The 25,026-nt window shown below is 47.6% G+C and overlaps 1 protein-coding gene across 1 annotated transcript; it reads left to right on the top strand.

The window, feature by feature from the left end:
- Positions 1-6,834: 6,834 nt before the first annotated feature.
- RSAD2 (radical S-adenosyl methionine domain containing 2) lies at positions 6,835-24,218 on the top strand. Its single transcript, XM_007098202.3, has 6 exons — positions 6,835-7,187; positions 12,984-13,145; positions 16,834-17,063; positions 19,675-19,824; positions 20,638-20,670; positions 22,550-24,218. Exons 1-6 carry the CDS (start codon positions 6,836-6,838, stop codon positions 22,712-22,714), a joined length of 1,092 nt encoding a protein of 363 aa, XP_007098264.2. The 5' UTR covers position 6,835; the 3' UTR covers positions 22,715-24,218.
- The last annotated feature ends 808 nt before the right edge of the window (positions 24,219-25,026 follow it).

The following is a 25,026-nucleotide window of genomic DNA, read 5'->3' as shown; positions in this document are numbered from 1 at the left end:
GCCAGAAGTCCGCCGTCGACGGTATCGCTGTCCTGGTGCGGCAGCTTTCACACGCCTGTCTGGACGTATCGTTGTGTGCTCACTGCTTAGCTGAGGATATCTTGGACGATGATGGTCAGGCCGGCTGAAAACCAAAATCCTATGGGGAAGAGTCAAAAATTCACAACTGGGCTAAAGGTGGAAAACGTTAGCTGAACGGAGAGCGAATAAACTTTACGATTTAAGCAATTTGGATTCAGCGCGGGTGCATGTGTAATCCCGAAGGGAATACAACTTGTCGACAAGCAGGAACTTTTAGACCTGAGGTTGAACTATGGGTTAATAGACCAGGGGCAGTTCAGCTCTTCGAGAACAGGATCACTCTTACTCTCTGTGAGCAATCTGACTTTGGGCACTTAGCGCGCAGAGGTGTTTTCACGTGTATAATCAGCACATGGGAGACAGAAGAAGAAAACACCCATATTGCGACCTCCCATGAGCCTCTCTTGGCCCTTTTTGCGCGCCCCTTCCCCACTGCCTCTGTCCTTTCTTTGTTTTCCTCTCCGTTTCACCTACCTCCCCCCACCAAGAAGACAGTGAAATTAAAGACCTCGCACCCCCCGTGCTCAGTCAACGTTCATATCTGTTGACAATTGAATATAGAATATTTTCACTCATAAAGGGAAAAAAAAAATCTGTCAGATTTTTGAGTTCCAGTTTCAAATTCCTGTACAGAGAATCTGATGGTCCCAACTTAAGTGGATGTTTCGATGGAACAAACTACCCTTGTGGGTGGAGAGCAGAGAAGCTGGGAGCTGGAAAGATCCTTCAGTGAAGTCTTTCAGTGAATGGATAACACAGCTTCATTCATTTAAAAAAGTCGTATTTTTCTGGGTGCCTGGGTGGCTCAGTCAGTTAAGCCTCCAACTTTGGCCCAGGTCATGATCTCGCAGTCCGTGAGTTGGAGCCCCGCGTCAGGCTCTGGGCTGACAGCCCGGAGCCTGGAGCCTGCTTCGGAGTCTGTGTCTCCCTCTCTCTGCCCCTCCCCCATTCATGCTCTGTCTCTCTCTGTGTCTCTCTGTCTCTCTCTCTCTCTCTCTCTCTGTCAAAAATAAATAAACATTTAGAAAAAAAAATTTTTTTAAGTCATAGTTTTCAACACTTGGAGTATTAAATGGGAAAACTAAAGCTATCCTGGCCACTCTGTTCATGGGTGGGGTGGGGAGCAGAAAGGAAGAATTAATAAATATAAATGCAGTAAGTAATAACTAATAAATGAAAACACTAATATTTATTTTGGAAAGGAGATTGGTTTTGGAAAACCTGCTGAAGTAGATATACTTCTAGGTCGACTATTCAAATGGAGAAAAAGAAAGAAAATGCAACCAGCACGATAGGTATCCAAGAAAGGAAAAAGCCACAGATTGTGAAGGCCTCCAAAAACAGAGAAGATTACATACAATTCTACATCAATACGTCTGAATGTCACAAAATAAACGGTGAAGTTGGAAAATAAGAATTGACAAAATAGATCCGGGAAGGAGTGATGATTCTATAATCTAAACCCTGGGAAAGAAGGTAATGAAGGACCCCAAAGTAGACGCATTTAGTAAGTAACTGCTTTATTAAGGAACAGGTAAACCCTCTGGTCCATAAGCCTTCTATTTCTCTTTTATAAAGTTCTTTTGGATGCATTTGTGAGCTTCCAATCTGAAAAATATCCTATCGTATTGCAGAGTTGATTTTCTCACTAATAGAGCTTACGTGTCAAACCATGAAGAAAGAGTCAACACAGCTCACTCAGAGCATCTCTCCAGGGGAGACCGGAGCCACGATCGATCCTGGCCAAACCCTAGAAACGTGCCCTTCAAAAGTTTCTTTCTACGGATCATTGATGATTCTGTGTCTATACGGGAGCAATGCCACATCGGCCTGTCAGCACTGTTCTGCACACACCAAGGTTGGTGATGGGCACCTCATTCACCGTTGGGTTTCTTAGATTTGGTGACCATGGCCAGTCACAGCTGAATGCACCTACACGTCTAGCCCTCCACATAAACCCAGACTCTGAGACTCAAGCAGGCTTCCCTGACCAACTAATTTGTACTTGTCCCTGTAGTGCACTGCTTGAGAGAAAGTCCGTCCTGAGCAACTCAGGCCAAGGGCTCAGAAGCCTGTGCAGACCTCTCCAGACTCAGTCTGAGTTTTCATCTTCTTCCTGTTTTCACTCTGCATCCCTTCCCTGGAATAAACCCTAACAGGGAGTATAAACTGCTCCTGAGTCGTATGAATCCTTTTAGCCAATACCCACACACAAGACAGCTAAGTAAAAATTTCAAGGAACAATATCTTATTTTGAAGCACTTTAATAGTCCATTTCATTTCCTTAAATACTCACACGGATACACAAAACCACAGCTCTGCAAATTAATAAAATTGTACTCATTAAATCAATTAAGTTTCAACTAGTAAATGAGTGAACAAGAAAGCCAAAGAGTTAAAGATATGTACAATGTGTGTAACCAAGAAAGTTCATGATAAACAATGAATTTCTAAAAATCTGTACTAAAAATACGGAAAGTCCACTGTGGGGGGAGGGGAGGGTGGAATGCAGGAAGTCCAATACAAAAGTGGGCAAGGGACGTGAACAGGCACTTTACAAAAGAGATGGCTAATACACATATATAAAGGTGCTTAATATCACTAGTCATCAGAGAACTGGAAACTAAAAGAGAGCTACCATTACATATCCACTGGGTGGTCAAATTAAAGCAGACAAAACAAAAATCTTACAGTGAAAGTGCCAAATGAGAAGGAAGATGTGGAGCAGCTAGAACCCTTACAGTATTCTGGTGGGAATGTAAACTGGTTCAAGCGCTCTGGAAAGCTCTTTGCAGATATGTGCTCAAGGGGAGCACACATACACCACATGAGGCAATGAGTCCATTCCTGGGTATATACCCAACATAAACGCACATGTATATGTTGACCAAAAGGCATATACAAGAATATTCATGGTGTGATAGCAAAATATTCCAAACGTTCATCATAACAAAATAAGGGGCGCCTGGGTGGCTCAGTCACTTAAGCGTCCGACTTCAGCTCAGGTCACGATCTCGCGGCCTGTAAGTTCGAGCCCCGCGTCGGGCTCTGGGCTGATGGCTCAGGGCCTGGAGCCTGCTTCCGATTCTGTGTCTCCCTCTCTCTCTGCCCCTCCCCCGTTCATGCTCTCTCTCTGTCTCAAAAATAAATAAACATTAAAAAAAAAATTTTTTAATAATAATTAAATGAATTGTGGTATATTCAAACAATAGAATCAATAAATGCTAGCTAGGAAAATGAACAATCTACTGCTAAACACAGCAACATGGATAAGTCTACAAACAGCATTGAGTGAGAAAGTCCTGACAGAAAGCGGGCATGTCGTGATTCCATCCACATGAACTTTAACAGCGGCAAACCTGGAGTATGGTTTCTAGAAAACAGGACAGGGTTATCTTTGGGGCAGAGTAGGGTTCAGGGCCTGAGGGAAGGTCTTGGAGGCCTCTTGGCAAAGTTCTATTTCTTGATCAAGATGCTCATTACATACATGTGTTCAGTCTACCAGAGATTCATCGTGCCGTGCATTTACGAATTGTGTACCTTTTGATGTATGGGATGCATAGTAGTTGATGGGTAGTCCTGACGTATGGCATGCGTGAGCAAAAGACTTACCACAGAGATGTTAGGATGTCTGCAAATAACTGAACGGATTCTACGTTCGGCTGATGTGTTGCAGCCGCTGTTGGGACATCCCTGCAGGAAACGGTACACATTAGGGAGCATGGAGTATGTTACAGATGTTCAGGTGTTTAGGAAAAAAAGTCCCTGGCTACAGAAAAATGACGATGACATTTGACTGTTTTCCACTTGCATGTGGATGCCTTTAGAGATGGCCGACTCCCACTAGAGAGCCAAAACGGGGCTGCCTTGTGCTTCCCCCAGCCCAGCCCCATCTTGAGCAGTTGGAGGCAGAAATCCCTCCCTGGCTTGTGCAGGCCCTGACTTTGAATAAGAAAGTCTACCACTCCTGAACCTTACTCTTAAATGGGTGGGAAAAGACAGGTTGGAAGGAATAGGACATATGTTCAAGGAATACCATAAGGACTTAACTTTTGTGAGTTCTCTGCTGGAAAAACTTGGGCTTATTTATCTGATTTGTATTTTATTCACATTTACCAAGGTTTTCTCTGAAAAGTAGGAGGCTCTCAATAAACACTTGTTGAAGCAAAGAAGAAAGGAAGGAAAGAGAGAATGCCTGGAGGGAGGGAGGGAGGGAGGGAGGAAGGAAGGAAGGAAGGGAGGAAGGAAGGAAGGAAGGAAGGAAGGGACAAATGAATGCATAAAAGAAACTGGCCTGCTTAGAACAGATTTAGGAAAAACTAAACTAACGTGCTGATAATTATCATTGAGCAGGTTTCCAGGTGTTACATCCCAGTTCAAACACTCCCTGCGTGGCGTGAGCTTCTCCAGCTGTAAAATAAGTAAGTGCATGCAAAGTGTAGGCCGGGGCCTGGGGCACAACGCTATATGGTGTGTTAGATATGGTTAATTTATCACGCAAGCACTACTCTCGGTGCTGAATATACATTTTTTTTTTAACATTTATTTATTTTTGAGACAAAGAGAGACAGAGCATGAACGGGGGAGGGTCAGAGAGAGAGGGAGACACAGAATCTGAAACAGGCTCCAGGCTCTGAGCAGTCAGCACAGAGCCTGACGCGGGGCTCGAACTCACATACCGCGAGATCGTGACCTGAGCCGAAGTCGGACGCTTAACCGACTGAGCCACCCAGGCGCCCCATACATTTTAATCCCTAAAATGCCCTGTGTGAGTGTGACATTACCATCCATATTTCCAGATGTGTTAACAAGATCAGGCAGGTGAAGAAATTTACCCCAAATGAAACACTCTTGGCTGAATTAGGATTCAGACCTTAAAAGGTCTGGTTTGAAAAGCCTACATGGTCACCCTCTGTGCCTTACCTGATACTCAATTTGAAATGTAAACCGATTTGGTTTTCATTTCTTCAAACACATGTGATCCGGGGGGGGGGGGGGGGGGGAAGTATTTCCTGATTGAGCCATACGACAGTGAGGTTTTAAAATGCTTTGGGCTAAGATTTCAAGCACTTGCGTTATATCCGTTAGTGTGTAATCAGATCATTACACACAGGCTTGCTATTTTGCTGACTTTGCTTTCAGTTTTCTTTCCAAGTAAAGTGAAAGTCATCTTTGTTTCTATTTAGAACACAACACCGCCAGAATAACAATAGCTGACCCCAAGTGAACACGTGCCACTTTCCAGACACCGTCCCAGTTGATGTGATCCACAGAAATGAGAACTTTCAGTCTTCACACACAAAAAAAGCCGCACGAGCTATCTGGACTTACAGATGAGGTAACGGAGATCCAGAGAAATAAAGTAACTTACCAAAGCCCCATAGCCAGTACGTGACGAGCTTGGTTTGTGGCTCCAGAAGCTTACCTACCAGGACTGTCCCAGCTTTCCATGAGCTTCAGGAAAACTTAAGACCACCTGCTCGAACCACAGTCCCTGAGTTCGAGCCCCGTGTCAGGGTCTGTGATGACAGCTTGGAGCCTGCTTCAGATTCTGTGTCTCCCTCTCTCTGACCCTCGCCCGTTCATGCTCTGTCTCTCTCTGCCTCAAAAGTAAACATTAAAAAGAATTTTTAAGACAATTCTGATTAAAGACAGCTAAAGCAAAAAAAAAGGTTCAGCACAAAATTCGACAATGCTCTCTAGGAAACTGAAAATCAGGAAGAAACTACTGTAATTCTTGACAATGAACAAGAACTTAGCAAAGCTTCTGATTTTCCTATGGTCTTTTGAATGTAGAATAGAAATGGGGTGCCCGGGTGGCTCAGTTGGTTAAGCGTGTGATTTGGGCTCAGGTCATGACCTTACAGTTGGCAAGTTCAAGCCCCATGTCGGGCTCTGTGCTGACAGCTCAGAGCTCGGAACCTGCCTCGGGTTCTGTGTCTCCCTCTCTCTCTGCTCCTCCCCCCACTCTCTCTCTCACAAAAATAAGTAGATATTTAAAAAAAAAAAAAAAACTAAAATAGAAATGGTGTGCCTGGCTGGCTCGGTCCGAGGAGCGAGCGCCTCTTGATCTTGGGGTCGTGGGTTCGAGGCTGATGTTGGTTGCAGAGATTACTAAAAATAAAAAAACTTTCAATCAATCAATCAATCAATCAATGAAATTCAGGGGAGTGTAAGTGTCTGAGTTTCAACGCTGGGAAAATACAGAAGGTGGAGATGGACAGCTAAAGGTGGATGGAACATGGGTGTTATCATGTGCCTGTGCATTTGGACCACGGTCTGCAAGGGGCGCCGAGGCTCACGGGTCCTGTCCTCGCCCCGCAAGGGCCGCCCGTGCCATTCATTCTGTGGCTTTCACACCAGACTCTCGCTGGGGGCGGCGGCAGGAAGCGTCATGTGTGAGGAACGTGCCGCCTGGAGAGCCGCGGCATCTCTGTCCGGGCTGCGGCTCCCTGCTGGACGGAGGGCCAGACGGACAGAGGGCGAGGTCCTGGTCTGTAACCAGTGAGAAGGCCCGTGCCGGCCCCCAAGACAGGTGAAAGGTGAGGCCGGGCCGGGCCGATGCTGGCCCCGATCCCCAGCCTTCAGCCTTGGCCCCGTCCCAACTTTCATTTTCACGAACAGGAAAATCGAAACTTGAGCTCAGCCGAGAGTTAGTCAGAAGTGTGTCCGGCCGGCCCACGTGACAGGTCGCTCCTGGCACATATAAGCCCTGTCTCCAGGCAGCAGGACAGCCTCAGGGAGCCTGGCCACCATGTGGATGCTGGTGCCCGTGGCTTTTGCTGGAAAGCTGCTGAGCGCTTTCAGGAAGCCCCTGCGCTCCCTCTGGAGCAGCCTGGTCCCCTGGGTCCTCTGGCTCAGGGCCACACTCTGGCTGCCAGGGGGCCAGAGCGCCCGGCCACCGCAGCCGGGCCGGGGAGAAGCGCAGGGGAGCAGAGGGGACGGCGGGCAGGGCCCGGAGCAGCCCATCACCCCCACCAGCGTCAACTACCATTTCACCCGCCAGTGCAACTACAAGTGTGGCTTCTGCTTCCACACGGCCAAGACGTCCTTCGTGCTGCCCCTGGACGAGGCCAAGCGAGGGCTGCGGCTGCTGCAGGAAGCCGGTGAGTCCCCCATCCCAGGAGGAAGTCAGGGCGCGGCCGCGGGCTTGGGGATGCGCACAGGTGGCAGAGGGCCTGCAGAGCGTCCGTCCCGCGAGGGAGAATTGGGGTGAATTGGGGGGGATGCCTGGGGTGAATTTGGGGGCGATGCCTGGGCCTTCGGAACCAGTCGGCTGGCGCAGCCCGGAGGGACTGCAAACCCATCCCTCCTACAGCCTCCAGGTGAACAGAGGTCCCTGCACCTGCCAGGCTCCCAGTGCCCCCGCTCCCCCCGTTTGCCAAGAAGCAGGTTGGGACCGTTCTACTTTCTGAGTTTGTCCAAAGCACCAGTGCAGTGGGGGTTTTCCAGAAAGAATTAATGAGGAAAGTTGAAAACAAAGACGAAAACTCTGATTTGGGAACTACAATGTTCCAGTCTCTTACTTCGGATTATGTATGTGTTCCTCCCATGAAACTTTAAAATTTGTTTTTTACATTTGTTTATTTTTGAGAGACAGGGAGAGACAGAGCGCAAGTGGGGGAGGGGCAGAGAGACAGGGAGACACAGAATCCGAAGCGGGGTCCAGGCTCCGAGCTGTCAGCACAGAGCCCGATGCGGGGCTCGAACTCACGAACCGTGAGTTCATGACCTGAGCCGAAGTCGGGCGCTTAACCGACTGAGCAACCCAGGCGCCCCTCTCCCATGAAACTGTAAAGAAACTATTTGCAGTACAAATACGACAATGATTTTGATCTCAAGACTTGCTTACTGAGCTTCTCCACGCTAGTGGAAGCATCTCCGAGAAGGCTCAGCATGTACGTGATTCCGAGGCAGCATCTTCCCCTCCACATCCGTCCTTCCTTCTCACCTGGTCTTCCTGTCTTTCCCGGAGCTCCTGGGAAGCTGGCAACTTCAGCAACCTTGCCAACTTTTTCTCAACTTGCTTAACTGTTGTGTTGTCGTTTTGTTTTGCTTTTTTACAGAAGTATAACACACACACACAAAGTCACGCCCGTCCTGAGGGCATAGCTGAGTGAACTGCACAAAATAGCCACGCCCAGATAAACAGTGCCCAGACAGCGTCCCAGTGCCCAGAAACGTCTCCCTTCCATCACTGCCCTGCCCCCCACAAGGGTAACCCTGAGTTTGTCTTCTAACGGACAGATGGCTTTTGCCTGATTTTGTACTTTACATAATGGAATGATCTGATTTCTTTTGTTCCCCGTGGTGTTTGCTCAATCATCCACAGCCGTTCAGCCAAGTGGAGTCCCACCTCACTGTTCCCGTGGGGTCTGGCTCAGCGTCTCCCCATTTCTCAGCTGGATTGCTGCGATTCTTACAATCGTCTCTGCTGCCCCCACGGGGACCTCGACATCCTTCACCCCAATGCCCTCAGTGCCCTATGCTCCAGGCACATCATGTTATACTCATTCTCCCTCACCACCTGCATAAATCAGGCCTGTGATCACGCTATCCTCTCTTTCTGGAATGCCCTCTCTCCCTATTCGTGATCCCACGGTGCCTGCTATGAACGTGTACTATAGCACTTTTGAAGTTATGTTTCGTTCCATTGTTTTAATTTTTTAATATTTATTTTTGAGAGAGAGACAGAGCATGAGCTGGGGAGAGGCAGAGAGAGAGGGAGACACAGAATCCGAAGCGGGCTCCAGGCTCCACACTGTCAGCACAGAGCCTGACACGGGGCTCGAACTCACAAACCATGAGACCGTGACCTGGGCTGAAGTCAGACGCTTAACCGGCTGAGCCACCCAGGCACCCCAGGTTGTTTTATTTTTAATATCTGGGTCCCCAAAGGGTTTGAGTTCCAAGGCTGAATGTTAGCATTCTGTGTATTTTTGTGCCTAGGAGAATATCTAGAATGTAATAGGTGGGTAATAAATGTTTTTGGAGACATGAGCAAATGAAGGGAGGTCTGGCGTCCTGGAAAGAGCTCAGACTCTTGACTCGCAAGGCAGGACTTGACCTCTTGCTGCAGCACTTATGTGACGTGCCAAGACATTTAACTTTTCTGAATGTAAGTTAACTAATCTTTAAAATGTGTGTAAAGGTAACTCATATGCCAACCTCAAAAAGTAGCTACGAGGCACAGATAAGCAAATGCTCAAACGTTTCTTAATAGGGCCTAAACTACTTTAGTTATAATTAAAACCCTTATATGGTGACCTCTCAGTTTTAAGTAAATAAAACCAAAATTACTTAAAATGATTAAGGTGTAGTATAGGTTATGTGCCCTGTAGGTGAGATTTGTGGCTAAAACAGGACAAATCTACTCTGGTGGTGATTAAAATTTTAAATCTAAATGCAAATTATATTTACAATGAAAATGTACGACTCCGGCTGGAGATGCGTCTCCAGAATATTACTGACTCCTCTCGCTTTTACACGCAGGACACGGAAGAGAAGGTAGCCACTCCGGGGGTCAGTAGCGATCTGGGCTGTAATAGGATCACTCCTTGTATGTTAAGATCACTGTGAAGTCATTGTTCCTCATCTAAGATCTCAACTACGCATCCACATCCCGTTCCCTCAGCTCCCTCTTCCTTTCATCCCCTCTACGTCTTACCCTCAAATTCATCAAGGGCCACGTCACTGGCCAACACACTGTGTCACGCTCTCTGGTTTGTCTGACCCTATTTAACCACACTTTAGGGAATAAAGATGTTTTTATTAAATATAACCACCGCCACACAGCCAGGCTCCTAGCCCTCACCGGTGAGGGGATAGAACTTATCTCTGTCCAGTCGTAGGCCCACCGGAGCGTGAAAGGCGGTGTGGAAAAGAATAACAGGTGACATCTGGTCTGCCATCAGGCGGGACTAGCTTGGGCAAGCGGGGGTGAAGGGCCGCCCCGCTGACAAAATGGAAGGCTTTGGAGCTTGGACATCCATCTCAGCATTTTTTTTTTCCTAGCCTTGTATTCGTGAATAATTCGTGAACCTTTCCGGGCTTCAACCCTGCAACTAAAAACCAGGATGGGGCGCCTGGGTGGCCCAGTTGGTTAAGCACCCAACTCTTGATTTCAGCTCAGGTCACGATCTTGCTTTCGGTGAGTTTGAGCCCCACATCGGGCTCTGCGCTCACAGTGCAGAGCCTGCTTGGGACTCCCTCGCTCCCTCTCCCTGCCCCTCCCCTCCCCGACTCGCGTGTGTGCGCACACGCTCGCTCGCTCTCTCTCAAAAATAAACTTTAAACAATAAATAAATGATAAAAACCAGGGTAATGATGCCTTCCTTGCTGAATGAGTTTAAGGATGAATTTAAGGATGACCGGCCTTCAGCCAGGACCTCAAAACCGGGTCCGGACAGCGTTTTAAAAGCTGGGCTACAGTGAGTTTGCACAAATGAAATGGCCAGGCACGGTATTCCATACTTTGTAGGGACCAAGTTTGTTGAATGGATGTTAACAAATAAAATTCTTAGGGAATTTTGTGGCAGATTGTGCTGTTTGGCCCTTAATAAGATCCCCAGCCTTCTCCGTTAGTTTATTTGGTGCTTCTAATTATTTTATTCCAGCGACTCGGTCTGTTTGCTGCTCTTCCTGGTCTCACGCTTGCTCCTTTGACCTCTGATGCCCACACACGCTTCTGTGTCAGCAGCCTGTCACCCCGTGCCCTTTCCTTCGCATGCTCTGAAGCGTGGTGGCTTCTGTCTCTAATCCGAGCAGGCTGTCCGCTGCCTGAGCTATCAGCACCCTTAGAGTCCCGCGAAGCGTGCGTTTCAAACTCCACTTAGCGGAGCTGGTTGCTTACCGATTAAGGGTTCGTTCTGGAAACGTCCGGCTCTGATATTGCCAGTGGAACAGAGCATCTGGTAGAGACGCAGTCAACCGAGTTGAACGGAACTGAATGGAAATGAACGCCACCAGGACAATATCGCTGCAGAAATTCTAAATGTATGTAGACCTTCTGGACGTTCTACTGAACGCCCTTCCAATCTTTCCTTCATGCCACTAAAGTTCCAATAGCATCATTGAAAGAAGGGGCATAAGCCCACAAGGAAATCCACAGGTTGTTGTCCTAAATGGTTTATGGCTCTTGGACGCCTTCAGCATGTGTCTGCAGGGCAGTGGCTGTAAGAGGCTCACCAGCCTGCTGCATGGAATGTAGGACATTTCAAAGACGGGAAGCATGTTAGCATGCAGAAGCACAGCGTTGATCCACAGGTAGGGGGTGAGGCGGGAGGGAGGAAGTAGGCCAAAGGCCCTTCCACGGCTCTCCCCACCACGGTCAGACGAGGTCCCTCTCCAAGTCCTGCAGATGACAGGCGGCTTCTTTTCTGAGGGATCTGGACCACCAAGGCTGTGCTCAGGGACCCCAGGTGGGGCCGGGAGGAGAGCCCACACTGAAGGCCGGGGGTTGAGAACCGGCCTGCTGGTACTTTCCAGGGTACAGGCAGCCAGGTGGTCAGGCATAGCAGGAGATTAAGAGTCCTTCTCCAGGAGAACAAAATGGCCCAGAGGAAACACCAAGGCTACCGGCACGTGGGGCATTATCCAGTGAATAAGTCCATTTCTCGCTCTGTCACTCTGTACCGAAACCCTCCGTCTGCGTGGTTTCTTCCTGAATCACAGAAATTCCATTCTGCTCTTTTATGCTTCACTCAAATTAGAAGGGACGAATAGAAACCCCAAAGTAAAAGGCAGATGCCAAAACAAATCAGCAAAGAGAATAGAGGAAAACGTCAAAAAAAAAAAATCTGTAACTGATCATCCCAGAGAGATGAGAGGAAAATTATTATGCATAAGAAGTAACACAATGCTGAGAAAACAGGATATGGGAGAGTCTGGAGAGTGGACACTGGGATTTCCAAAATTAGAATTTTGATAGAAAGACTAAAAGATAAGGTCCTGAGAAAATGGGACTCCAGAGACACAGCCCGAGGGCAAGGTGGTTACGAGCGGAGCACCAACAGACCAGAACCTCCAGGGAGAAAAGCAGGTTCGAGAAGAGGTGGGAGTTACCGACAAAATAGGAGAAACGTCCCATTCCCAAAGAAGCTGTATTTTTCCATCCAGGACCTGCCAAGTGGCCAGAACAATGAATAGAGACAGATCTCACGAAGGCACATCACCTTGAAATTTGGGGACATTGGAAAGAAAGCTTCTGGAAGGGAAAAAAGCAAAATCATGTCCTTCGAAAGGATTATGAATCAAAGTGTTATCAGGCTTCTGAACAATAGTATGGAAACCTAGAAGACAACGAGTAATGCCCTTAAAATCCTGAGGGCAAAGTGATTTCACCCAGAATAATATACCTGGTCAAACTACACCAGGTGTAGTTTGAAACATAAGTCCTATAGTTTGCATATTGTTTTTCGAAAGCCTTTTCCAAACTAAGGGAGTACGTTGAGAGAGGAAAGGGCAGGAATTTTGGAACCACAGGCATCCAGCAGGCAGAGAGGGAAGGGACCCCCCCAGGGCAGCATGCAGGGCCGTCTAGGCCTGAGAAGGTGCCAAGAAAGACCATTCTGGACGGGATGGAGGAGGTTTTCGCACATCCCTGTGTTGACTCAGCACCCCCTTTGCCTCCTAAGAGAGTCTCTCACCCGGGTAACTGATTCCCTAGTAAGATGCATCCGTGTTCAAGCAGGGGCCAAGGGGTAGGCCCCGGCTTGTGTGTGTGCGAGTCCCTCCCCGCCGTGGGAAGCACGGGGAGCCAGGCTTGGGGGTGAGGGGGGGAGATAATCATTTCGTTTTTGTTACCTTGAGAAAACAGCCCTTTTGTGGTTAAAGCAACAAGGGGTGTTTTGCAGTGCGGGGGGGAGGGGGGGGATAAAAGAGTCACGTCGGGCCTCTCACAGGGATGGAGAAGATCAACTTTTCGGGGGGAGAGCCATTCATTCATGACCGGGGCGAGTACCTGGGCCAGCTGGTGAGGTTCTGCAAGGAGGAGCTAAGGCTGCCCAGCGTGAGCATCGTCAGCAACGGAAGCCTGATCCGGGAGCGCTGGTTCAGGACTTACGGTGAGCTGCCTGGCGTCACGCGGGAGTCGTGGCCGCCGTGAGTGTTGGTTCTGGGTCCTTCCATCCCGGGGCCTTAGGCTGGGGGGCGGGGGGGGGGGTTGGGCAGGGAGGAGAAACCAAACTGTAATATCTTTACAAGGCTGGCACGCAGTCAGAGGTTTTCATGCCGCAGGGCTCCACGTAAACAAGCATGGCAAGACAGATAACGGAAAATACTAGCAACCGCGACTCTTCTGTGCGTCCCAAGTGAGCAGGTATCGGCGCCCGTGCCTTTAGCTCAGCCGCTGGCAGGGGACAGTGACACCATTCTGCAGAATAAACCCTTATGGCTTGCTGCTGATGCTCAATTGTTAAATCTCCAAGGAACTGTCATTCTGTTAGTCTCATCGATGAAGCATTTGGGCCAAAACTGTCCTCCCCTCCTTTGGCTACATATGCACCTGCTGAAGACATTTAAATAGACTATCTGCGTGGGGGACTGAACCCCAGACTCGTTATTCAGAACGTCGTGGCGTGTGGACAGACCAACCTGAGGGGCTCCGAGGGGCTCCGCTCTGCAGCCGGGATGGCGAACCATGGATCCTAAGACCCTGGAGGTCCCTCACAGCTGAGTTTCCATAGATGTGACATCCCTAGAGCAGAGGCTGGAACTTAGGGAGCCCCGGAAAATATTAGCTCTTATTACTATTATCATTTCAGGAGACAATTACCTAACTCTTAGAGCACAGCGTTCTGTCCTCCCTTTGGACGAGCGGTGTGAGCTTGGCCGCCACCGAAAACGTGGCCGTGTTTATTCTCTGTTGAGGCTGCTCACAGAAAGGCTCTGACCAAATACCCCTGCAGAGATGGTGAAGACACGGGTGTGGGGGGGGGGGAGGGGGTCGTGGACGTGGGTGGTGTAGCCCATGGGATGAAGGGTAAGCGGGAAGACGAGATTCGAAAGTGTCCGGGAAAGGCGAATCCGGGAAGACTGTGAAGGGAGCCGCTTAGTCAATCAGGGTCAGAAGCATCAAAGGAAACTTTAGGAACCAGATTCAGAGAGGTAACAGAGGCTTAGGGAACCGTGTGAGCAGAGGATGATCGGCCGGGCTTACTGGCAGTGTCCCTGCGTAACGTCCTCCCTCCAACACTGGCTCTATGTGGGCGACATAGGGAGCAGGCCCCGCGGGCTCGCTGCACTCCAGGGTCAGAAGCCCAGATGCCTGTGTGGGAGAGGCAGGGTGAGTTGGAAGCGCATGAGAAAAGCCCGCTCCAGCCGCGGGGAGCAGTAAGAGAGCGCGAGGCTGTGAAGGATGGGGAGCACCAAGTCCCGTTCATGGTGGACGAGCTGACCGCCAGCTGGCCACGGGCTTCCACGGGCGTTTGTCCTACATGGGGTTTCGGGTACGCGTCGCCACGTCCCGAAACTCTTAAAGATACTTCAGAAATCCACATGCTCTGTGAAATCTCCCAATTCAGTATTTGCACGGAAATTTGAAATATCTTGAGATGCCACGAGGACCAGCCACGGCAGTGTTCGTGTCTCACCGGGTGGTCTGTAAGCCTCAATTTTCCACCTCTGGTTTAAAGGACCAAGGGTAAGTCTGTGAGCTTGAGTGGACAGAGGGAGCGGCTGAGTCTGGTAGTTTTCTAGGAGTGCTCACGAGACTCAGCGGCCACTTATCACCACAGCTAAGGTTCCTGAGAGCCAAGGACACGGCTCAGAAACAGCAGAAGATGTGCATCCCTGGGGTCCAGAGAGGCCAGATGCAGGCTCCCGGGTCCTTCCCCTCCAGGGTGAACAAGACGTGCTTTCTCTCTAGCCGAGAACTTCAGGGACGTGTTTGGAATGTTTTTGCCGAGGAATGTTCATTGGAGTCTGAGGGCCTGAGACTTTTATGCAGGGCTGGTCACTTAGGCTCGCACTGTTGGGCAATCACCCACGGCAACTGAAACTCGGGACTCCCAGCAAGGAAACCAGGTACGTCATGAATCTTGCATAACAATCCCAACAACTCTTGACAAGCTGGTAGAACGTGCCCTAGACATACATACGTCATCAAAGGGAGACCCAGAGAACGTGCTGGCATCCATATATGCAGGGATCGGCCAAGACTCCACCAAGGTTCCAGGCTTTCCTGGAGACTCACAAGGACTGAGCACACAGGTCTGCGTTGCTAACTCTCTCTTCACAAGGGCTCCGACAAGAAAATCCGAGAGCAGGAGGAGGGGACATCATGATCATAGAGCAGAAGCTGGAGAAGCGACAGAATAAACCAATGGACAGAGATGCTCAGCTGACTCGGAAATCAACTAATATAACATAACCGACAGGTCTCTATTCTAGTTTGGAACTTTGATTTTGTTTGGGTTAGAGACCACTCTCTCAGTTCATTCCTTTCTTCGATATCGTAAGCCATTGGGAATTTACCTGGGACCAATTTTTAGAACATTTTGAGTCGCTTTATTTTTTTTTAAGTTTATTTATTTTGAGAGAGATAAAGATAGCACGAGAGGGGGGAGGGGCAGAGAGAGAGGGAGAATCCCAAGCAGGCTCCGCACTGACAGCGCAGAGCCCAACACAGGGCTTGAACCCACCGACCATGACATCATGACCTGAGCCGAAACCCCCAGAGTCAGGTGCTTAAGCGACTGAGCCACCCCGGTGCCCCATTTTGAGTCGTTTTAAATAATGGTCAGTTGCCTACTCTGGTTCCACTTTGTGCTAGATACTTTGAGCCTCTAAAAGAAGTAAAAGACAAGTGCTTGTCCTTGGAGAAACTAAAGATTAGTTATCCTACGATGGAGCCACATTAATTAATAGATCACAACTCATGGTTCAGAGTTCAGGACGGCCAATCACATCAGTTCCCAGTTTGTGTTGAGAGGCGGAGGGCGTACGTGTGGATAACGTATTAGCCCCCACATCGTACTTCAAATTGATCCCTGATTAGAAAATCAGACAATAGTTGCTTACAGAGTTTTGGAACCCCTAGTTTCTATAATTAGGGAGTCGTTTTAAGAATCAACTTTGCAACCAATTCTGCAAAGTCCTGATAATGAGGAAAGCTCAAACCTAGTCCGCTGTGAAGATGTGGCCGGAGAATGAGTGGGTGGTAGAAAATGTCTGGGCTTCGGGCACCTGGGTGGCTCAGTGTAAGTTTAAGTTCAGATTTAGCATCTGACTCTTGATTTCAGGCTCAGGTCATGATCTCACGGTTCGTGGGATCAAGTCCCACATCAGGCTCTGCACTGACAGTGCATAGCCTGCTGGGGTTTCTCTCTCTCTCCCTCTCTCCCTGCTACTTCCCTGTTCACACATTCTCTCTCTCTCAAAATAAATAAAATAAACTTTACCTTTTAAAGGTTTTTTAATTCATTTTGAGAGAGAGAGAGAGAGAGAGCAAGTGGGGGAAGAGGCAGAAAGAGAGAGAGAGAGGGAGAGAGAGAATCCCAAGTAGGTTCCACACTGTCAGCACGGAGCCCATTGCAGGGCTCAAACTCACAACCCGTGAGATCATGACCTGAGCTGAAATCAAGAGTCAGAGGTTTAACTGACTGAGCCACCCTGGTGTCCCAAATAAAATAAACGTGAAAAAAAATGAAAAATTAGATACAAACAAGACACGTTTTATCATAAAAGGCTATAAATGGCCTAAAAGGTTTGGTCCTTGAATGGAAAAGCTTAAAGATGCCCGTTTCCCTTCAGGTGAATATTTGGACATTCTTGCCATCTCCTGTGACAGCTTTGATGAACAAGTCAACGTCCTCATTGGTCGTGGCCAAGGAAAGAAGAACCACGTGGAGAATCTTCAAACACTGAGGACATGGTGTAGAGATTATAGAGTGGCCTTCAAAATAAATTCTGTCATTAATCGATTCAATGTGGATGAGGATATGAGGGAACAGATTAAAGCCCTGAACCCGGTCCGCTGGAAAGTAAGTACCGTGTCCCGTGTCGCTTCTGCCGAGTATAACTCAGAAAATGTTTGGGAGGCGCTTGTGTCAATGAAACCCGAAATGTCAAGGTTAGAGAGAACTCTGGACTGAAGGAGCCAGCCAGGAAACCGGGTGCTCATGCTTTCTTCCAGCCCTGTCAAACTTTAGGCTGCTTACGCTGTCTTTGCCTCAATTCCCCCTTCTAAAAACTGGAACCGGTTCCCTTCTGGAATATTGGGAGGATAAAGGTCAAAAGATATAGTCAATGCTTGCAGGTGTTCTAAAAAAATACATCCATAGGTGGGGTGCCTGGGTGGCTCAGTCGGTTAAGCGTCGGACTTCGGCTCAGGTCATGATCTCAAGGTCCATGAGTGTGAGCCCCACACATATGGAGGCTGCAACACGGAGCCTGCCTGGGATTCTCTCTCTCCCTCTCTCTTTGCCCCTCCCTCGCTCTCTCATTCTCTCTCAAAATAAACATTAAAAAAATAAAGCATATATCCATACAACACCTAACCGATATTTATTTATTAAATATAGTAATACTGGATTTCTTCTTGAAACTCTTGGCTTATTCATAAATGGATACACGTTCTTCATAAATTGTGTTAATATATTATTCACTGAATTATTAGTAAATATTGGGGCAACACCATCCCCAAGCTGCAGCAAAGTTCATTCACCGAGATTCGTGCTTTCGATCCCTCCATCAGCTACTAAAAGTCTAACGTTCCAATTCAAGGTGTAATTACCGCACCCACCATGGACAGACACTTGCAGATAATGACAAATTAAGCTTTCCTACCCCTGGCTGTTCCTCAGACTCAACTCAGGGAACTGTTTGAAACGCAGCTTCTTGGACCTGCGTCCCATGCCCGAAGGAATTAGAGAAAAGCCAAGAAAGAGAGACAGGGGCAGGAACGAAGGCTGTGGTCCAGCAAGGGGGATGGACGAGGACCAGAGGCGAGGCTCAAAGCTCTTAGACTCTCCTTCTAGAACCACCTGCCGGACACTCTCCTTTTCCCTGATCCCCTATCTCTGTTCCACTACCGTCTTCCTCATTATTCTCTTTTTAGCTTCTCTCTCCCTGTATGTGTGTGTATACATACATACATACCTGGCTTTGGTTTGCTAGGAGCTCCTTGTAGCTTCCTGATCCCATAGCTTCTTTCCTCCCATCTTGTAACTCCTCTTGTGGCTTCTGCGTGCTGAGTCACTCCAGAATCGCCTTTTCAAAATCCTGAGTTTTCTAGAGGGAGCAGATTAGCTGCTGTCTGGTTGAAAAGCAGGTTTGGCATCAGATCACTGGCATCCGCAGGCCGCAAACTGATGAAACGCAGCGCCCCTGGGTCAGGTGCCTGGACCCCCGAGGCCGCGTCCTCCACGGGAGGCCCCGTGCTCAGTACTCCAGCACTGAACGAGCGTGGGAGGGAAGAAACCTCAGTGTTCGTCCACAGGGGGTCTGCCATCACCTTCAGGCTTGCTCTGGGGACAACAGAGCAGGCTGCACCTGACTTTCCCCATCCAATCCCACCACCCTTCCCCCTGTTTTGCTTCTCAAGCCCCACTGAAGTTGGTGGATTCCAGAACCAGAGTCACCACGGCCAAAGTCCCTGCGTGTCTTTACTGCACCTGCTATTCAAGCCGGCTTGGGATTCCCACCTGTGTGGAGACCTCCTCTGACCCCCTCTCTCTCCTCACCCTGTGCCTGGACTGGGGATGGGTGCCATGGGGACAAAGATGAGAGGTGTCCCCTCCCAGGAAGCTCCCAGCCTACAGAGCAAGACAGCCAGGAAAGCAAATAGTAAATCTACTGTGTGACCAGGGTCCGCGGGGACGGATGTTTAAGGACTAGGGAGCAGAGAAGAAGGGGGTGGGAATAGAGTGAGCAAAGAAGGCAACATGTAGGGCGCTTCAAAATTAATTCTAAGCTGGCTAAAGTCTTAATTACATGCTGTGCATAATCCCCCTCCCTTACGTGAAAACCCTATAGCCCTGGGCTCTGTGCTGGGTCTGCGCTTGATCAGCTGTCACCTATTACCACCTTGCTCAGGTCCCTGGGACAGTTTTTTCCTTCTCAGAGGATGGTATTCCTTACGATGCAATAATAATTCACACACACACACACACACACGCACACACACTTTACTTACTTAAAAGAATGTTAAAAGACTATTAATGGCTTTGGAAACTATCCTTGTATATCTACTGAAAAAAGCCCCACGTAGTGTAGAGGGCTTAATAAGGGATGTTTGAAGTCAGCAGAGACAACATTTCGAAAATACTTATTTCTTGGTGGATCGCAAATGATTTGTCTATTTTCTTCATACTCTCATTCCCTGCGGTGAACATCACTTAGTTGGTGGTCTGAAAAGGTTAGATGGTCAGCCTGGCTCAAACATAAACTCGACCAGTTTTATATTTTCAGACCGTTTGCACTTTCTGACGTTGAGGGCCCCAGAGAGATGTCTTTCTAGAATGTTCTTTAGTAGGAGGACTCTTCCTTGCATAGAGGACACGTAGCCGGGTCTGGGGAGGTGAGGCTTGGGGCGCAAACATGGGGGGTGGGGGGGTCACTCTCTGCTAAGCAAACACCCTCCTCGCCTTCCAGGTCTTCCAGTGCCTCCTCATCGAGGGGGAGAATTCTGGAGAAGACGCCTTGAGAGAAGCGCAACAATTCATCATCAGCGATGAAGAATTTGAAGGATTCTTAGACCGCCACAAAGACGTGTCCTGCTTGGTGCCCGAGTCTAACCAGAAGGTATAATGGAGCAGACATGGTCACGTCTTGAGATGGTTCCAAGCAGGGACCTCTCTAACTCAAGGGATCCACACACTGTTCCTTTAGAGGGCTCAGCGAGGAGGATGAGAGGGTGCAGCCTCGGGCTGGAACCCACCACCAGCCCTGCACCTGCCAGCTGTGGGGCCTCTGAAAGACCTTCAGGTTCCCTTCCCCCGCCCCTGTCCTTGGACTCTGTGTCCGCCCACCGTTCCCGCAGTGGGAGCTGTTCCAAGGACGCAGCCTCGAGAGGGTAGGTATAGCTTCCTCTAGGGGAATAGGGACACCTTTCACATACCTACAGAAGGTAAAACTAGTTACGGGTAATGAAAGTAACATTAAAATCTGCAGGCAGACTCCCAGGTTAATAGCTTTAAAGCTTAATTCCATTGAAAATGGGGGAAATTCCATGCATGGTGGAAAAATAGCCATTGGGAACACTGAATAAAAAACAAGGCTCTCCCACAGCTTGAGAAAATGGGGAAATTAGCCTGGGGATTTCATCCTCGGAGAAGCTCTCACAGTGTCCTTTGACCCTTTCAGCCTGGGGTGGAGAATCCAGCCTGCTGAAAACTGTGAGAGACGCCCCTGGAGATGTATGTTAGGTGGGGACAGGGGCGCTGACTGATGGATCCCCTCGTAAGGGGCAGAGCCAAAGACACTCACGTGGTATAAGAAATGCAGACTCCAGAAGCAATAAAACACAAACGCGCAAACCCCGTAAGACCGACCGTTGAGCGCACATACTGAAAAATACACTTGAAACTAAATTTGTATTTAATTTCTCTTTTGCAGATGAAAGATTCCTACCTTATTCTGGATGAGTATGTGAGTATTTCTCATGAATTATAAAATTTAAAGGCTCAGGCTTTCTCCCGTGGGGCGATGGGTCCTCGGGTGTCACATAGAAAGTGGCACTGCGTGTCCTGTTGTCTTGGGCTGGGGGTTCTCCAGCACCAGAGCACCCAGGGTACTTTGGAGGAAGGTCCTATCACACTTCACATCACCTTTAGTACCTCTGATGTTGCCAGCTTGTCCCCTGATCAATCTTGGCTTTGGTGAGAAGAGGTTACCTGCGGCTCCTCTCCAGAAGTCACTGACACGATTGCTACTGGCTCTGCCTTCCAGAGAAGAAGGAAAATATTCCCCTTCTCAAATTTGAAAAACAAATTACTTTTTTCTTTCGTCTTTTTTTTTTTTTTTTTTTTTTGCTAGGTTCATAAACCATTGCCAATATTTCTAGTACAGGACAAACAAGTCCATTCAAAGACCTGTTTCTAAGACATGAGTGAGTTCCACGGGCGCCTGGGTGGCTCAGTCGGTTGAGCACCCAACTTCAGCTCAGGTCATGATCTCGAGGTTCATGAGTTCGAGTCCTGCGTCGGGCTCTGTGCCGACAGCTCCGACCCTGGAGCCTGCTTCTGGTTCTGTGTCTCCTTCTTCTCTCTCTGTCCTCCCCTGCTCACGCTCTGTTGGTCTGTCTGTCTCTGTCTCTCTCTCTCAAAAATAAATTTAAAAAAGCATTAAAGAAAGAAATGAACTCCAACAAGAACAATGGTTTTAACGTATGCATGGAACTTGTCAAAATGAGAAATGCTCATTTTGACTTTTGGTATTTTATTATTTTCAAATTAACCAATGATGCTTCACAGCCATTTCATGGTCTGTCAATAGGACAAACTCTCTTTATGGGGCATAAGGAGAAAGGCAATGATGCTAATGTCCAGTGTTAGAGGGTTCAAGGTAGAGAGGAAAAGTCAAGTAGAATTTATTTCTGTTTTTAGAGTATCATGATAGGCAGGGGGTTTTGACCAATGCTCCTTTACAAACTCTCTGGCCTCCACACAGTTGGCACAAACATTAGTGACACCAAAATTTGCTTTTGGTAATTTAAGAACATTCTGAATCATCAAATATTACTGTACGGTGCTTAGTGCCATGGTGGGTGTTAAGAAGGGTGAAGACCTCATTCCCGCCTGACAGGGCATATAAGACTCTTCGGTCTGGTGCCTGCCCGCCTTGGTATTTCTTTTCTTATCCCACTCTCTCCCTTTCTCAAAAGAGAGTTTTATTAACTTTACACCTGTATATCTGTGCGTGAACAGTTTTCATTCCAGCAGTATCACCTACATGCCAGCCTGTGTCATGCTTCTGTGCATTTATAACACCGTCCTCTCCAGTTAACAGTTTCTAAAATTTTCTAAGTTTATTCTTTTATTTTGAGAGAGAAAGAGACAGCGCAAGTGGCGGAGGGGCAGGGAGAGAGGAGAAGGAGAGAAAGAATCCCAAGCAGGCTCTGTGCTGCCAGTATAGAGCCCAAAGGGGCTCAACCATGAGATCATGACCTAAGCTCAAACCAAGAGTCTGAACGCTTCATCGACTGAGCCACCCAGGTCCCCCGCCTCCACCTCACAATTTCTAAACATTACCTCCCCCGACCCATGGAGGGACGTGTGACAGGCATGTAACTTGGTTTATCATGTGCTCGTCGATCTAATGTGTTTCTGTCGGTTAAAGTGAGCTCTTCGAGCAGAGAAAGAGTGTTCTAGGAGGTCAGCATCCACAGTGTAGTGTCTGGCCAACAGCCGTCGCTAAATATTTGTTGAAATGGCTCCAGGGTCAAACGTCACTGTGGATTAACCCCCAACACTGAGTTTCAAGGAATCAGTTGTACAAACATATCCCCTTTCTGTCTTGAATTTTCTAGATGCGCTTCCTGAATTGCAGGAACGGGCGGAAGGATCCTTCCAAGTCCATCCTGGATGTTGGCGTAGAAGAAGCTATAAAGTTCAGCGGATTTGATGAAAAGATGTTTCTAAAGCGAGGAGGCAAATATGTGTGGAGCAAGGCGGACCTGAAGCTGGACTGGTAGACCCAGAAGTGGACCCTGGCCTTCGACCCGCCCGTGGGGACGCTCGCTCCGACCTGACGTGTGCTGGCCGTGCTCAGCAGTAATTCCCGCTGCATTTCTCAACGGCCCCCAGTCCCATCGTCTGTTGCACCTGCTACCTGATTCTCCGCGGTAAATCCTGGATCATCAAAACCCATAGATAATGCAAAACCCTTAACTTGAGTTAATTAGCTTCTTTAGGATTGAGTTTTTTGAGCAGCGTTTTCTGCGACTCCCGTGTTCCCAGTTTTGAAGCTATTTGTATCAGACCTTTCATTTGATAGAGTTGGGGGCTTTTTGTTTGTTGTTTTTTTGTTTTTCTTTTGGTTTTTTGTTTTTTTGCTAAATGTTGAGATGGCAATTTTCACATCTAGAACAACGACACAATCCCTCCCCCGGTTAGTCTGCCCGCTGTAAGTCTGTCCTTTCTGCCTTCATACCATCGTGGTCTTGGGCTTTTTAACCCAGAAGTCTAGAAATAGTCAACAGATGTTTTCAGAGAGCAGGAGACGATGATCTCATCGGTGTTCAGTAAGGGCCTAGAAGGAGATAGTTCATCTGCCCACGCTCTGCACGGCCCCTGGCCCATGCTGACTATTCCGTGAATGTTAGCTCTCTCTGCTAGTCCCTTTTCTCTTCCAAGAGTCTCAGCAAAACAAATACACACTTTACACTTCATGACAAAGGGGTCAGGGTTCAGATTGCTGTATGCACCTGTTATCCAAGCCACCGGGATCTTCCCTGCAACAACGTATGAGTGCATGTGAATAGACAGTTGTCCCTGTATCTGTGATAAATCACGGCTACTAGATTGCTCTGATCTGTTAGGAAAAGGCACTGGGATGCTGTCTAGGAAAGAATGAAGGGAAACGCCTAGAATGTACCTGGATTTTACACAAATGAAGCCATGGCTCAATATAATATTTCTCAACTAACTCTGAATCACTTGAAACAAGGATATAATCTGGGTCAAAAAAAAAAAAATCTAGGCGAAGAGGAGAAAACCCGTGCCTTCCTTTTCTTAGCTTCTTTGGGAAAATCTCACTTAAACTGGGTCAGGGGAAAAGATTCTCTACTTGTGGAAATATCAAACACAGTTTGTTTATGTAATTTAGACAGTATCTCATTGCCTGGAAAACAATAATTTCCTATCATTGTTTCAAAAAAGCAAAATCATGGACCATTTTTTTTGCCCAAGCCTGGAGAAATTGTAACCCAGCTGCCATGCCAGTGTCGGTCACTAGGTGGCGTTTAAACGCTGCCCGAGTCTGTGAAGCAGCCACACAGATTCGCTTCATAATCTACTTTCCAGACTTGGTGATTTTGAAAGTTTGGTTTGTGATTTTTTTTTCCCCGGAAAAGATATTTCTACTTCAAATTTGAAGTCACTATCGTACAACGGAAATATATTTGTGTCCCATCTAAAACAGGATGGGTTAAAAAAAATAAAATAAAAACTTTTTAAATAAATAAAAAATAAAATAGGATGGGCTGTCTTGCATTTTCCATTTTTTTGTTTTATATTTTAAGAGAAAAATGAATTAGAAAGCTTTTTCCCTGTATGGGCCTTGAACATATCTAAGCTATGACCGTAACTAAGCTATGATGACCTTAGTATATATAATCAGTATATAAAACACTTTTGATTTTTTTTGCATAACATGACCACACTTTGCTGATCTTCACATCATTCAACAAGAGTAAGTTCAGCAAACGAAGTTCACGTATGTGAAAGCACCGACGACGTTGTCTGGTAGACAGCAGGTGCTCAATCACGAAACAAAATCTAAATTGAAAGTCCAAATCCTCTGAGTTGGAATGAATTTCTCTCAAATTCGATCAAACTCAAAATGCAGGAAATTGTATTACTCATTCCCCAAAGGAAATCTAAAACAAAACAAAACTGCACCAGAGAAATGAGTATCCTACATCTATTTTCCGGCTGTTTTTTACATCACTAGTCCCTTTCCTTATGCACCGTTAGGATCTGCAATGTTTAAAATATCTAAATGTTCATTTTTAAGGGGGAGAAATTGGGACATTTAACACTGCATAAAATTCAAATTTGAACTTCAGAACCTTTTGCTTTATATTTTCAGTTTTAAATATGAGTGTCAGTTTTGTGAAAGTCTTTTTTATTGAAAAAAAAAAAAAAAAAGAGTCCACGTCTCGTGATGAGCACTGAGTAATGTATAGAATCGCTCGATTACTATATTGTACACCTGAAATAACACGATGCTGTACGTTAACTGGAATTGGAAAAAAATAATGAACAAAAAGGGGGAAGAAAACAA

This window comes from Panthera tigris, chromosome A3, assembly GCF_018350195.1.
Source record: "Panthera tigris isolate Pti1 chromosome A3, P.tigris_Pti1_mat1.1, whole genome shotgun sequence".
NCBI classification, from domain to species: Eukaryota; Metazoa; Chordata; class Mammalia; order Carnivora; family Felidae; genus Panthera; species Panthera tigris.
Note: the sequence above shows the minus strand (reverse complement) of the source record. Positions and strands in the feature narration are given on the sequence as shown.

Excerpts from the sequence above, each read along its gene's own strand:
- RSAD2 (XM_007098202.3), top strand. The coding sequence starts at position 6,836 with ATGTGGATGCTGGTGCCCGTGGCTTTTGCTGGAAAGCTGCTGAGCGCT. Across the intron at positions 17,064-19,674 it reads TGAACCCGGTCCGCTGGAAA|GTCTTCCAGTGCCTCCTCAT; the intron begins GTAAGTACCGTG and ends CTCGCCTTCCAG. Across the intron at positions 20,671-22,549 it reads ACCTTATTCTGGATGAGTAT|ATGCGCTTCCTGAATTGCAG; the intron begins GTGAGTATTTCT and ends TGAATTTTCTAG.